At 40.9% G+C, this 16,672-nt stretch overlaps 1 protein-coding gene across 2 annotated transcripts in view; it reads right to left on the reverse strand.

The window, feature by feature from the left end:
• The window catches only part of plxna4 (plexin A4), a 202,843-nt gene that overhangs the window by 57,736 nt on the left and 128,435 nt on the right, over window positions 1–16,672 (reverse strand). For both annotated transcript variants that reach the window (XM_079335713.1, XM_079335712.1), the window contains exons 5-6: window positions 16,038–16,138; window positions 2,780–2,903 (exon numbers count right to left, since the gene is read on the reverse strand). In XM_079335713.1, the coding sequence (XP_079191839.1) occupies window positions 2,780–2,903; window positions 16,038–16,138 (225 nt within the window). The remainder of the gene's footprint in view (window positions 1–2,779; window positions 2,904–16,037; window positions 16,139–16,672) is intronic.

Here is a 16,672-nt window from a genome sequence, read left to right on the forward strand (position 1 = left end):
ACATGACTTCCCACAATTTCTCAAGGATTAAGAATTCAATTTGAATGCCTTCACTCTCAAGCTCAATGAAAGTGACTTTAACGGGAGAAAGTGAAAGCAGCGCTTAAAGCTGAAAGTCAAGGTAAGTGAAAGGATGATGGGTAAGAAGAGATGGAACAAGCCAATTAAATAAAGATTCTATGGGAAAAAGCTAAATGCAAATCTAACCCTTTTTATTTAAAAAGGCTGTTTAAGCACAACCGGCACACCAGCAAAGACAGACTTGAGGTGGAGCAGGAGGGAAACAAGTATTGTCCTTGAACAAAAAGGGGGAAAAAAAAGGTTAGTTGAGTCAAGTGAAGTGGGGTCAGGACCAAAATATACATATTGATTGAAAAGCGTGTCTGCAGTGTGCCATGGTGTAGGCATTGATTTGAGGCACAGTCCACGGTATGCTTGTGATGTGCTGCTGGAAGCTGCCTCAGCGGCAGAGTAGGGCTGACCTGCGCTGTTTTTATATTGCTATTTAATGAAAAGATGGCAACGTGGGTGTGAACAGATCCACAGCTTCCAATGTAAGATGGACAGTGTTTGACCTGGCCTCTATCTCTTGCATCCTCTCTCTCTTATTGTTCTCTCTACCTCTCACCTTCTTTTGGATTAATTTGGTTATTTTTTTTTCATTGAAGGCAGGAAAGGCAGCCAGACCTTGAGTTACTGCAATACAAGTCAGAGCAGTAATGGCAAAGCTTAGCCACAACAAGGCTGCATCTAAAGTATACAAAAATAACCTTCTTATGTTAATAGAAACATCAGGCAGGCACACCTTACACACATGCCTTTCTGTTGTTACCAAAACACTAATGCAGAGGATGCTTAATTATAGAATGAATGTTGTTTATGATGCAAGAAGCTTGATGTGAATTTATTCAAGAGCAAATTTAAGTTAAAAAAAAAAGAAAAGATAATACTATAGTAAAAGAGGATAATCACCCCCGTGAAACACCGACGCCGTGTGAACAAAAGGCCAATCCGACACTCAACTGTTTCGTTTTACTGTCACAGCTTCTCCGTGTAAACGGGGCCTAAGTAGATACTGTAATTAAAAACATTAGTTTGAATTTCTACACCACAAGAAATTGATTTCCCTTCTCTGAGAATCATGAGAAGTGTCTCTGTTTCAGCTGAAAATGCCTCGGTTTATCTCCCCAAACAAATATTTAATAACACAAAGGTCAAGTAGGAGCCCCTGTCTGTCTGGCAGCAGCCTCTGCTCTGCAATCATTCGGATGGGAGACGTGTAGCATAGCCTTTGGGTAAAGCCTGCTTTCTGGTAAAAGGTTAAACACTCACCAAAGCCTGACACACACACACACACACCATGAATATCATTAGAGTGATGCAGAGGTGTACCTCAGAAAATCAACACCTCTTGTGTGACCCTCGGAGCAACACGGATGGAGAATAGTCACTCAGGCTTGACCTTAGAAAATCATATTGGATATTTATGCACTCTGTACCTGAGATTCAAATCCATTTCCAAACCCCCATTAAATAGGAAATGGGAATTGAAATATGACATCACTTGAGGTGGTAAAGGTCAGTGTGATTTCACAACGTTTACTGTTCCACCTTTGAAGCGGACAATCTTTATGAAAACTTACTTTAGATAGAGAAAAACAGTAAGCCCTGAATGATCTACTTTGATGTGTTGAGGTGATGCGGATCTTCCTCTGCAGTTTGGGTTATATCACTCACCCTTAAAAGGAACGCATATATGCAGACACAAGCCTACACAGCCACTCACATTTACACAGGATGCAAAAACCCTTAGAAGACACCTGCTCCTGTCACAATGTAAAACGACAATGAGCCTTTTATAGAGTGCAGGAATCTGTGCAAGAGGGAAATGTGTTGATAACGTAAAGTCATTAGTCTTTTTTATAGCAGTATAACTAACAAATGGTATGTGTACAAAAGGAATAGCATTGTCAACAATTATTGATGTAGCAACAGTGACTTCAGGTGTAATGCAGTCTGCTGAGAAGGGGAGGAAGCTATGAAGAAAAACATCTCCCTATTAGCTCTCTGTTTATTCCTGTAAAGCCAAGTTCTTTTGCAGTGTATCACAGCCCCTTGTATGCCAATCAATACCCTTAAACAATCAAAAACTGTTCAGACCCTTTACATCTGCATGGCAGCAACTGTTTTTTAGTTGCCAACCATCACCATAAAGACAGCTGAGCTAAACTGTGAGCTGCTGATGATTGTTGACTTTTGTTGAGGAGAGTGTTCCACTAGATGGGACTGTTAAGTTGTGAGGTCAGGATTCATGTTGGCAGGCAGTAAAATGATGTAAAGCAGGATTAGAGTTAACACTGGCTACCAATCAGTATCAAGAGCATAATTACACTGCATTACAAATTATGCTTGAGTGTGTGATATTGTCAAACTGCCAGACATGATTTTCTCACCAGCAACACATTCAGTTTGTCTCACTGTTTACTGCAATATGGCTTAGCTAAAACAAACACTTGCTCAAGTGTTTCTAACTTGTTAACACATTTAATTCTAAGTGATGTGTGGTCATTGAAATTATATACATAATAAATATGAATGTGCAAAGACGTAATGATGGTGGAGCTCGTTATTGCACTGTTGAGGGATCTGACTTGTAAAGGGCTTGCAATATTGTTAAACTGCCGTAGTTGTAAAATGACAAATTTAATAAGTGAAATTATTCATTTCATGGCAATCTTTTGTAGTGGAGATGACGAGGAGTGTGTTTCTATCAACTCACCGTGACACTAAACTGGGACACTGAGATGTTGTTTGGGTGGACACTGAGACGCACACACTGTTTAATGTCTGATGCAAAGCGACGGGGCTCTGATGAGCGCTCACATTTCTCCTTTCTGGTACACCTGTAAAAAAAAAAAACACACAAGAGAGCGGGTGTTATTACGGATTACAAATGCACATACACACACATACACTGATCTCGAAACCTGACCAGGGCTCTCCCCCTTTCCACCTGTTTGCACAGGGGAAAAGGAGAATGTCCCGCCGCTCCCTGACGGACGGAGTTACACACATTTATCATATTTCCTCTCTTGCAGTGTGCAAGCTACAGTGGCTGATGAATGGAAACCCGGTCTATAGTGGGGTGGGAGCAGTAGCTACTAAAACAATGGGTGCTTTTTATGTGGAAGTTGAGCCGGTCCATAGGGAAAGGGGTAGGCCCGGTCTTTGTAATGCTGTCTTAATGACTGGCATTCATGGGCAATGCCAAGTACAGGTGGAAATGTGGCAGTTGATGGGGGGCAGGGAGAATTTCTCTGCCTCTTAAAACCACACCAGATGGTCTAATCAGTCTGTTACAGAGGTCTTGACAATTTGAGGACTGGACTTGTTTATGCTGTAGAGGAACTCGCCATAGTTTTATCAAGAAGGGAGCGTCTGAAAACTTTATTTTATAAACCACCCAAAACCTTCATCATTTATTTATTTTGAGTCATGAAGTTAAATGTTACAGAAAGTGTGCCTCATAGACATGGACTCAGCTACACGTTTTGGATTTGTGAGGTATTTTTTAAGAACTCTTATGGCCCAAATTACAAAATAACCTCAACATTCTATTCCTTTAACTTTTTCTAATCCCCTTGAAAACGTATGCAAGTCCTCCATTGATTTAGACAAAAAAAAAAAAAACTTTCTCTGCAATTAACAACATGGCAAATCCACAGAGGTCCTGTATTACTCATACAAAGAAAAGAATGGATGAAAAAGACTTTGGAGGTGGTTCACATATGAAATACAGTAATACTTTATGCAGCAAGGAGCTTTTTTTTATCCTGAACAGGAGAGACAGAGGGAGGGTGGGTTTTGACCTGACATGAGTATTGTCAAGTTAAGCGGCCTAACGCGCCGCAAAGAAGACAGACAGAAAGGAAACGAAAAGAAATAATCTGTTTGAGAGAGGGAGGGAACAGGAGGGGGGGGGGGGTAAATAGTGTAGCAGAGATAGAGAGAGGATGGAGAAGAAAGCAGAAGAGAAGCAGGATTTAAAAGGAAGGCAGCCATTGTTGGCTTTCTGTGAAGCTTTGGCTGCTAAGCCGGTTTGAGTAGGGGTTTAATCGCTTTGGGTTCCTTTGTGCCTCTCTATCACTCCTGTCTGTTCCTCCTTTTCTAGCACTGATTTAATAAGACCACATCATATAAGTACCCCCAGGCTAATAACACACACGAACCTTCAAATACACACATACATGAACATACACAGTCTGCTTCCGTGCATATCCTCAGGTCTGCTGTCTACATCAGGAGAATAATGCAGGATATTTCAGTGAACATGACTGCCTTGTTGAGTATTTCGATGAAGGCTTTTCTCTTTGTGTTGTTTTGGTTAAGAAAAAAAAAAATCCTTACATTTCATGCCAAAACAACTGGCTGTAGTGCGTTATTGGCATTAACGTCACAAGTTAACCAGTTTAAGTGGCTGAATCATTACAAGTGAATGAATAAAAGGATCAATAAAGATTTATAGCGTTCTATTATTTCCCTCACCTCATCTCTGTTACACACAATGATACAGCCTGCTAAAGCTCTCTAGCCTGAAATATTGTTTGCATACAAGCTTTTATAGAATATATAGAAGCCAGCGAATTATATTGCAAGTGGATGGCCTCTGCCGGTTACTTGTTTATGGACATGTCATAAAACCCAGCAGGGAGTGAAAGTTTAATCTCTTTATCAGAGTCAGAAGGTCACATATGTGCTGGGCAGAAGACAGACAGACAATTATTTCTCTCTCTATCTCCCTAAGGTTTGAACACTTGTACTTCTGAAAAACATTTAGAGTTTGATTTTAAGATAAATGAGAGTACTGGGCAATCTGCTGTGCTTTTATAAAATATTACAGTGAAAAAGTGTTCTGTTCCAAAAGGGCATATCCCTCAACACAACAACCCAAAACGAATTCTGCTGTACATCCCTATAGTTAGGCTCAAACAGGGATAGAGTGGTGTATGCAGTTATGCTCACTGAGATACATTTACAGGACTATGTATGTTTTACAAGAGCAAACTTTCAAACCATTACAAAATCCATTGTGGAAAAAAATCCCTACTAAAGTGTGATTTCTTCTTATACATACTGTGTGTTGCTAACACAATTTGGCTAATAATTTGAGAGGTGGGTATGATCAGAGCAATGCGCTGTGTAATTGATTTAATTATAATCCATTCAGGCGATAAAAAAAGAAAAGCACATTTTGTGACAATATGACACATTCCATCCATTTGTAAACATCAAAGAATATATAATTTTGTTAGCTCGGAAAATCAAAGTGATTTCAAATAACAGTCATAAGAAGCCTGAATGGGTCTGTCTTTTTAGATGTCCAACATCTATTCACTTGATTGGTAAACACTGCTCCTGTGCAGAGCTGTTTGACTGAGTGGAAATGACACATTATAAGAGAGCAAGCTGAAAGGATTAGATTGGCCCTGAATGGAAACTAATCTGCACCCTTGTCTCCCCGAGCCTTTGATAAAGTGACACAATTAGAAGAAGACTGAGGGGACGGGGAGAGAATTTTTTAGCCTCTGCAATTGTTTTTGATGAGGTTGTCACGGGCAGTCGAATCGAGATGGTCTCTGGAAAAAATGACCAATCACACAGTGGTAATAATTTAGCTCTTTTGATGATAACATATAATGTGGGCATTAAATAATAATAAAAAAATAAGTCACCTGCATGATGAAACATACAGTGGAAATGACTGAGAAGTAAAGAATAGGAAAAACAAGAATTGGACAAAAGTCCTAAAACGTAATATTTGGTATACAATACAATAAATAAGACATAATGGTAAGAGTCAGCATTAAACTTATTGTAATCTTCTGTATTCTAAAGGTATAGGGACATACTCCAATTCCAGGCTTGATCCTTAATAGTTGGAACTAGTCAGGTATGGAGTGGTGTTTAGGCAGCAGGGCTCAGGGGAGCGTACAGAGAGAGAACATACTAAAGAGAGGGAGCAGATGTATCTTTCCATGTGAGACTTCAGGTGTAATGCATATCTAATGTGAGGCACAGAGAAGGTCAAGCAGGCTGGGAAATGAAAGCTATTAAATTCTCGCAAAGCCTGAGTCCAGCCATCCTTGGCTCTATCAAATGTTCATGTCACTGGAGGAAAAAAAAACATATGAGCATACAGCACACTGCACACACGCATAAGATACAAAAGTGCTTCAACTTTTTTTAAGCTTCTGTGTACAGGTATACGATCTGCCGAATTATTGGATGCATTGGATTTCATAACATGTTTGCAATCATTCCTTTTATTCTACAAATCATCAGTTGCCTTGACTCTGCTGTTTGTGGTAAATCAATGCACAACAAATAGGCAGAGTGTAGTCCAACTGAAACTCAATTACCATAAGACCCATGCATCATCAGATACTCTATAAAATCCTGTACAGACTAATAGCCTGAGGCCGTATAAGGCACTGTGTCACAGAGATCCACTCAAATGACATACATCTACACATCTACACACACACACACACACACACACACACACACACACACACACACACACACACACACACACACACACACACACACACACACACACACACACACACACACACACACACACACACACACACACACACACACACACACACACACCTTCTTGAGCCATCATTAAGAAAGGTGGTCCACAGAGCAGAAATCCGCATGGAGGGGCCGGTGGGGGAGTCATTACCTGGCCCAGTGGCTATGACCCTGTTACTCCCGGTTGTGCACACACACCCACACAGACTTGCACAAAATCTGTCTCAAATGAGCCTGGTTCCAAAGACATTGAAATTGTAGAGTGGCTGCCTCCAAGTCTAGAACTCTCCGAGCCATCCCCATTATGTACAACCAAGAACACCAGCTCAGCAGAAAATGACTTAGAAAGACTTCCGCAGTTTAAACAGGTAACAAGATTAAACAATATGATAAAAAGAGATAGACTGAAGCTAAAGACAAGGCCTGATTTTTTCACTCAATGTCCCATAAACATTCAATAAATGAGGGATATAACAGCCCTTATTATTTCCAACAACCTCCATGAATTCTGTCTTTCACTCACGCGCACAAACAAATCAGAATAAACGGCGATTAGCAGCATCAATCTGGCCCTGAGGGCAAGTAAGCAGCAGCTGTTTCTCTCTACCGTGACTTTTGGTGCCTCACACTCTACAGCAGCTGTCAAAAAGCCGTGCCGTCTCTCTTTCTCTATCACATGCACATATAAACACAAAAATACAAACAATCCCCTGGCAGTGCTATTAAACAGTGGATGCTGTGGCAGGCTTATAAGGCTGTTTATCTAGAATATGTGATGTCACTGCTGCCCCTGAAGATGCTATTAGACCAGGTTCTCTATATTAAAGCTCTTTATCTGTCTGGTTCAGAGGTATGCTGTATGGTGTGTGAGAGAGAGAGGGGGGTTAAATACTGAGAAGAAAATGAACTTTGTCTATAAAACACTTGTTCTTATTTTAGATATTAATTGCTGTTCTAAGCGTTCTTATTATTTGCAATTTGCGAGTTGTGTGATATCTTTGATGAGCTAAGACCGATAAAGGATGTTAACAATAATATTGGAATGCTTCCAAACAGCTCATATATCACTGTCCTGTTTATTACAGCTTCCAACACAATCTGACCTCACAATCATAAAATGAAAGCCCAGACACTGACAAGGGAAAACAAACGCTTATCATTGAAGCCCATCTACAGTATTTCCCAAGGTACTTGTGAGCTGAAGTCACCCGTTTGATGATGTTTTCATAAGTGCCTCTGAGGGTGAAAGGAAAGGGCACTGGAGGGCTGCTTTTCAATGTGCTCTCAATAGTGCACTTGGCTTGATCTTCTATATATTGTGTTATTATGATCCTGCATGTGTGCAGCTGTAGAAAGCAGCATATGATACATATTGATCCAGGCGGTCAATAGTCTGCTGAGTTATGATGTGTTAATTTCTCGCCACAGGGTAGTTTGTAACACTGAATGAGAAATAACTTCACTCATCATTTTCTATGAAAGTGAAGGGCATCTGGAGTTCTCTGGAGTAGAAGTTTGCACTGTTAAAAAAACACTTTCTATCGTACATTTAATTCTAAATGACATGCACACAGCTTGTAAGTATTTGCAGAATACATTTGGAATGTTTTTGCAAGTACCATTATATTAAATGCTTATTAAATCTTTGGTATAGATTAAATAGTAGATCAATTAAAGGTCAAAGTTCTAAACATGAATAAATTGATGATAAAAGACATATGTATGACATACATGCATGGATAATCTAAGTGACAAAGATATCTGGTATTACTACGGGCAATCAGCTGGGATTAAAGCAGGATTATGTAACATAGTTATTATTTTCTCATTAAGCTGCTGTTGCCATAGCACCAGCTACATGATGAGACATCAGACGTGACCTGCATGAGCGCTCGCTCCCTGGGGTGCTCTCCATCATCAGTCAAATCGAACAGTATGTGTGCGATGTGTTTATTCTCATATCCTCAGAGAGAGTACCTGCTTCTGGAGTTTAATTCATGCTCTTCACTGGAAGATTTCTCATCCCTGCTCTGTGAGTTTGTGTAACCTCACCCCTCTCAGTACATGGAATAAATCACTTTATACCTTCTCTCTCTTTAACTTTCAACACATCTTTCATTCATCCTCTCTGTCTCATGTCACTCCTGGTGTCTGGTTCTTGCTCTCCTGGACCAAAGAAAGACACCTTCCCCACTGTGAGTGTGTGTTTGTGTGAGTGCATGTCCTCCTTTCACTGTCTCTGTTTCCCTGTGTGAGGTAGGATGACGATAGGTGACAGTGAGCAATGGTCCCGCCTTAAAAGTGGGCATTGTGTGTGAGCTTGAGCCTGTGTGTTGCACAAAGGTAGATTGGTTTGTGAGCTGTGTGTGTGTGTGTGTGTGTGTGTGTGTGTGTGTGTGTGTGTGTGTGTGTGTTCTTCACACTATGACTGTGACAGTCGAGAGGGAACCAGGAGGTGCAACACTCCGTTCCATCCTGATGCCCCTGTCACTTCTTGGCCTTGTTCCTTTCCCTCAACTTCCCTTAGCATCCAGGGAGAGGTGCAGGAAGGGTGAAACCAGTCACCCATACTCAGGGGATGGCTACCGTCCCCTGGGCACGGACATCAGAGCCAGTGCCATGAATGCAAAGAATTCAGGATCAAATAAACTATTTGGAATAATTTTAAGTTTGACAGTTGACCAAGTCACTTAGAAAGTGTTTCGGACCACGTCAAAAACATTAGCTGCAACTCCTTTTAAGTTGCCAAAGTTGTGATAAAAGGTTGCTAACCATCAAAGATGGACAACAAAATAACCCCCCAAAAGTGAAGCCTGCTGATCAGGTCATAAAGCCCACCTCCTCAATCTCAACTGACAGTACATTGGTCAAACAGAAAAATCCTGCCACACTGAGTGCACCAGATTAGCAAGATAGAGGAGGAGGAACAAACAGTAACACTACAGTTATTTAACTATCCATAAATGTAAATGTAATGGAATGTGTTGGTAAGTTAAATGTGTGTTTTAGTTGGCAGAAAGGTGGGAAGTCAATACCATGATTTCACCACTGACCAAGATAAGCCAACATGCATTATCGGAAACATTTTGGCATCACTTTTCAGGGCCAAAGCTTTCAGGGGAAATGAACAAGTTTCTTGATTTTCAGAAAGCCAAAAAGAAAATACAATCTCTCTAACATTTTTCCATTGACAGCTTCCGGTTCTCATTATCTCCTTGTAATTTTTTTTTTTTTTGCTCTTCATTATCTCTTCTTTGCTTTTACCTCGTCCGTGCATCTTGGCTCAGTAATGAGGGAGAGAGAGTCAGCTCATTAAAATCAAATTTTTCAAGTTAACTTCTTCATCTCACATTTTTCTGCTACAGAAAATGTCACCTTATATATTTCCCAGCTCTTCTTAATGTTGGTTATTTCAAAACTACACTAACTTAATCTGTACGTAGGTTAAATATCAATTTAGCAAGACTGAGACAATTGAAGCCTATTGAACATTGTAGGAGCTGGCACGTTCAAACACCAACATTAAACCGGGTTTTACGCTGCATAAAAACATAGTTATGCAGTCCACCCACTTTTAGCACAGCCACTAATTTAAGTTAATGGTTATCTTTTTACTCGAAATGTGGCAGCTGTATTAGAGCAGTAACTACCTTTTAGGTGTAAACACTTTCTTCCTCAGCCAACAATGTGTTTCAAAGCACTTACAGCTATCTCCAGGGGCACACTAGTGGTCGCCACAACTAAACATGAGTCCTCTGCAGCATGCTAATTGTAGCACTGCAGTTTAATTAGCATTACTTTGGCATACCACAGTAATGAGCACACCGAGGTAACGGATGACTGTGACACAGCGACAGGTAGCGGCGGAGCAGAATAAATATGTGTGTGAGAGAGAGAAAGAGAGAGAGAGAGAGAGAGAGAGAGAAAGAGTTCGATGGATCTGCCAATTAGCTTTTTCCTCTGAAAAGGTTATTCGTTTGACAGCACCAAAGATGTCTTGGGAAAACAAAGGATTGCAGAGACAAGAGGCTTTGCAGCATGACTTGCAAGTTTCAAAAGCCCTTTTGTATGTTTACTTAGAACTTCTTGAACTTATATATTATGATATATATTATCCTTGGGTGCTAATACACGTGTGACAACTATCAATTAATATGTGATTGAGTGACTGCAGCAAAAGAAGCTGAAAAGAAAGATCTTGTCTGTAGATTTTTCTCTACAAACAGTGCCACTCAAATGAACATTTAAGAAGCAAATACGTGTATGTAAAATGTAATTCAAGGTATAAATTCATATCATTTTCAGTACAGTTCTTTTCTGGATTTACTTACGCATTAAGCACTCCTTGTTTACTGATTGTTTGATTGTATCGACAAATCCTCTCTAATCAACTAGGAGAAGCCATTTGCCAGTGGTACAAAGACTTTACTGTCCCCATTACACTTCACGGAGGAGGGATCAATGATTGTAAGTATTTGGACACAGAGAAGAGCAGTGCTAGACAAAGAGATGATGGGTGGGCCAGCTTCTGAACCCAAAATACAATAGAGACACAAGTGCACACCAGCAAAAGTGCATACCAGGCCCAAATGCATCATTGGAACTGACTAACTTTTCGCAGACTGTGAATAAATTCTTGGGAACATAAAGAATGCAGTGCATGATAACATTGCAGAAGATAGAGTTTGATACAAATGATAGAAAAGAAGGGAAGAGAGTGGGAGGACAAAGTAAGTGAAAAAGAGAAAATGATCTCCGTACTCTCAGAATATAACTCTTATCACTGCCAAAAGCAGAGATTGAGATATGTCAAACCAATTATTAATGTGAAGATATCGTGACATTAGCACCACTTGTTTCAAATTGACATTAATATCACAGAGTGATGGGAGATAGTCCCAAACTCATGCCAAAATATGATGATATTTGTTCTGACAATGCTACTTCTCCAAATATGGTTTCCAATCTGTCTCACTGTCACAGATGGCAGGCGTCTTGACAGCCTTGTTAACCACATATATAACTGACAGCCAACAGAGCAGCATTAGGGGAGGTGAAACATCCATAATTCGCTGTAACACTTCCTGCATAATGGCTAAGTCCAGAGGTGCTCAGGTACTTGGAAGGGTAGACGCAGGGGTAGAAACCACAGAGGAAAAAAGATATCTGATTCGACATTTGAAAAACCTGCAGTATGTCCAGTAGTGGGCGAGATATCCAAAGGAGAAATCCTTCCTGCATATTATCCCATTAGCTCTTCTCTTAAGTGTCTCAACATAAAATTTGTTATGAATTAGCGCTACACAAACAACGTTTGATTGAAAACTAATTTGCAAAATGGTATTTCACAAGCCAAAGGTTGGCTTTATTATAGCAATGTGTACAGTAAGTAACCTGCGAGACTGTAACAAGAGCTGTGTCTCCATCTCAGGAAGGGACTTTTCAAAACAAGGGCAGGATCTTGATAATGTCATGGGTACTTGAATTTTACCCTATAAAAGGTCCCAGCTTGGCAGCATGTATTCTTTCTGTAAGTATTTGCACCTTGTGGTGAAACTTGCTGCACAAAATACTGTCAGCATTTAAAAGTGTTCAAATTCTTGCAGACTAATTTTCCTAATCTTCACAGTTCTTAAGAACTCTGCTTCAACCAAGACAACGGTGGGATGGAAGAACCTTTTAAGTCCTTAAAAAGTAGCTCTAAAACTGAAGGTCCATTGTAGCTTTTTGGAAAAGTGTAGATATGTTCTTTTATTAAATTCAAGTTGTTTAGTGGTGGAACAAGCATAATACTGAGTGGACACAACAGTTTAAATTAATAAATGTGGTTTAAATACAGCCTGATACTGTCCAAAGGCCAAGCTCAGCCTTCACATTACCTTCATAGATAATCTTCTATCATGGTCTTCTATGAGGCTCTCCTCTGATTGACAGTAGTATGACATCCAATGTCAGTGGTAAAAGAGTGGAAAGAGAAGAAATGAAGAAAAGAGAAGGCTGATATGAGTGAAGACTTTCCCTTCACCTGCCGGGTTAGACAGGCATTAGCATACGTCGTGCATCTCAGCAAAGGAGAGCAAGAGGATGAGTGTGATAGGCCAAGACAGTTTGGTTGACAGGTGAAGCTTCAGATTTTCCTCAATAGTGGCAGGGAACTGCACAGAGGGGGGAATCTGAAGAAGTTTCCCGAGGGAATTAAAAAAACTTACAGTATAAGGGGAATGAAGGACATGGAGTTGACGGATAGATAGGAGTGCACGTCTATGAATGAAGACATTTGCCTTTCTAAATAAATGGTCAATGTTTGTCAAGGACAGGACTGTGATCAGACGCGCGCACACGCACACGCACACACAGGTGAACTATCCTCTCCTGTTGATTTCCTCCCTGTACTATTGATTGCCTTTCTCCTCTTCCCCTGGTGTTCTCTCTAACAGCTCCTCTCACCGATCTATAAAGTAAATAAAGGCAATGCTGATAGAGAGGAAGGCAAAGCGACAGAGTGCTTGCAATTCTTTTTGCCCTCAGACCAGTGAGGTGATTTCAAGGTTGATTGGGAACAACAAACTATCCTCGAGATGAACCGCATGCTATCCTTCCTTTTTCAAGCACAAAGTAAGGGTTGGATGGGAGAGTGGGAGAGATTTCTACGAGTTCACTATGTATTGGCCTTTTTGCTATACTTGTTATTAAAGATTCATTGTTGAAGCCTTAGGTCTGCTGTCAGTGCACGAGGCCTGTTTTTATATTGTATTCTTTGTAGGAATAGCTCGAACCTTGGCTAGGCCAGAAAGTGCAGTTCACAAGTTAAGAGTACAATATGAACACAATTACTATAATTCACCAGATATCCATCAGTTAACTTTTTGTCCTGCACAACAATGCAGACTGCCCGTGTAGGCTTCTGGCATTCACATATATCCACTCACTTATGGACACTCACTCCTTGGTTTTCCCCTTTAGCTACATTCTGTTAGATTTAGTTGATTAAACAATACTGCAGTAGAAGAGCAAATGTTCAGTATATGTTCATGTGACCATAAAATAAAGATAATAACTTTAATGTGCACATCCAGGCTTAGCAGAAGTGAATATTACCACCAATAATACATTAACTTTACCTGCTTTAAGGAATTATAGTTTTTTTAAATATTTGTGTTTAAACACCTCATTCAAACACTTATCTCTTTCATTGATTCATCTATATCTTCCTTTAACTTTATTTTATACATTTCGGGACCTGCTTGTAAGAATTTTCTTAAGTAGCCAATGAAGTGGTACTACATAGTTAAATGGTGTAACGAGGCATGAAAGAGCAACAGTGCTTGATATAATACAGTAGCATAACATAGAGCAGGCAAACAGGAGTCATTACAGTAAGAGCAAAGAGTCCTCTCTGCACTGAGCTACGTGCATCCCTCAGGGGGAATCAGTTACACCAAGACCCAGTTAACAATTCACAAGCTGGGAGATGAAAAGCACAGCGGTGCAGGGACTTGGAGAAAGGTAAACCTGTGGTCAATAGTTCAACTTTGGTTGTGCATTTAATGTGTGTTACAACTTTGTATGTATAATGTGAACAACTGCACACACACACGCACACACACACACACACACACACACACACACACACACACACACACACACACACACACACACACACACACACACACACACACACACACACACACACACACACACACACACACACACACACACACACACACACACACACACACGCCCTTCAGCACCATTTGTTTTTTTTCCTCTCCCTTTTTCTCGGCTCTGTTCTGGTTTTGGGGACTTGACACTCATATTCCACAAAGAAAGGTGTGTGTGTGTTTGCCTTGCCCTTGTGTGTGTGAGGGAATAGGGGGTGAGATGAGGTGAGCTGATTCTTTCAGGCTAAGTGTGACAGGCCAATCTGTGGCCCCCTATTTGCCCTGACTGGGAGGATGTCCAGGGCGTTAATGGGTTTCCACACACGCACACGCACACGCACACACACACACACACACACACACACACACACACACACACACACTGGTCTACTATATTGCTTTTGGCCGATTAATGTTGAAGTAAATCGTGTAAAGAGATTCAAACTAAGGTAAGAAATTATGACTGACATAAAACTTGACACTGATGCTTCAGAAATTCCTGAATCAATGTGTGTGTGTTTTCATGGGTGAATGTGGAAGACTTTGCTTCTAACCTCTGATATGTGACCCATAACCCCTTAGTGTGTCCTCTGTCTGCTAATGCACTTTCTACCCCAGAGACCTTGAACACATCCATCCATGGTTTCTCCTTCCTTAACTCTACATAAACAAATTTCCTTTTTCTTTTCAGTCCAGTGATCAAATTTGATCTTCCTTTCACAGTCATTCCTTCTTTAACGCTGGCATACAGGATGAGCATTTTCTGGTCTCTTTCCTGCTCAATCTTTCGCCCATCATCATCTTTGTAGCCTTCCATGTCAATCTTTCCTCCTGTCTAGGCTTCAGTGTGTGAGCTCCTCTCACACTCTCATCGCATCTCTGCCCCTGTGTCCTCTCATGCCAACAGGGACAGAGGTCCTAAATGTACTCAGTCTCACTCTGACTTTCTCTCTCTCTCTCTCTCTTTCTCTCTCTCTCACACACGCACACACACACACCCTCACACTCTACCCAAGGGCTAGCAACAACACAAGAAACCAATTTTCAATTTACAGTGGAGTGGGAAATCTCCCTGCCCCCAGCTAGCACTATCTCCCAATCTTGAGGGACACGGATTTGACGGATTTGATATCAGCAGGTGTGTGTGAATTCTTGTGATTCTTTGTGTGCATGTGCATATGTGTAAAAGAGAAAAATTACAGCTTAAAGAAAATAAAGTGCAGGTAAAAAGGACACTTTTGCAAGGCATGGAGAACTTTGATTAAAGAGAACATCTTGCATTTTTTCTTCACAGTTAAGTTACAATAACAGAAACTAACCCTTTCCTCATGTCAACCTGGAAAGTTTGGAATGGTGCCTATCAGAGCCCTGGCAGTGTCGCCAGAGTCTGAGCTCTCACCAGGCTCTGGTTTCATGGCTGGTAAACAAAGCCAGTGGTCTGGTTAGGTAATGGATCTAAGGGGGGCCCTGGCCCATGGCCAAGCCCCACCAGGAAAGCAATCTGAGAGCTGGCCTGGATAGGCTAGAGGACTCCCTGAATGCTCAAGGGCTGCAAGGGAAGAAGAGCTGGGAACAGGCCCAGGCGTCATAGAAGTAGAGGAGGCTAAGAACCCAAACACAGCCATCCCTATGTTTGGTTGTTTTTGACAGTTCAATTAATGGGGAGGAATAAAAGAAATGAAGGTTAAAAAACAAGAAAAAGAGATATATATGTTGTGTGTTTGTATAAGCATATGTGTGATTGTGCAGGTGTAAGACAGCTCTCCTTGTACTTACATGTTGTGCAGGACACACCAGCCACAGTGGGGATCTCCTGATCCAAGACATTCACTGCAGGTTGAGTACTGGCCACAGGCCTCCACTGGCACCCTCGACAGCTGCAGAAAAACAAACAGAAGGAATTAACTTAGTAGTGAGACATTCACATGTGTGTGTATAATGAAGGAATATCAAAATTGATACTTGACAATCGGACTAAGAGGGAACTTAAAATGCAAAAAATGATAACTGCTTGACAGCTTCCGTCTTCTCCCACTGGCTCCATATGGAAAAGTTTGCCACTTTGGAGAGCAGTCCATCTAACATGATATATAGCCCTGCCAATTCAAACTGGCACTGATTGGCAGCGGTCTTGAGTGACCGAGTGTAAAGGGGCAGAACTGAGAAAGACCTCCGCCATCCCATCCTCCTGTCACCATGGAAACAGCATGGTGCAGTAATAGGTGTTGCTGCCACTTTTGATTAATGAGCCGTCATTGGATGATGACCACTGTCACTCAGACCACTCAGCGCTGACAGATGGGAAAGAGAGATGACATCATCAGTGTGGGACTGATTTTGGGTAATAATGAGTGGTCACACTACCCTAAGTTCAGTCTTAAAATGAGATTCAAGAAAAGGTAAACACATCT

The sequence above is a fragment of the Symphodus melops genome (genome assembly GCF_947650265.1).
Source record: "Symphodus melops genome assembly, chromosome: 22".
Lineage (NCBI taxonomy): Eukaryota > Metazoa > Chordata > Actinopteri > Labriformes > Labridae > Symphodus > Symphodus melops.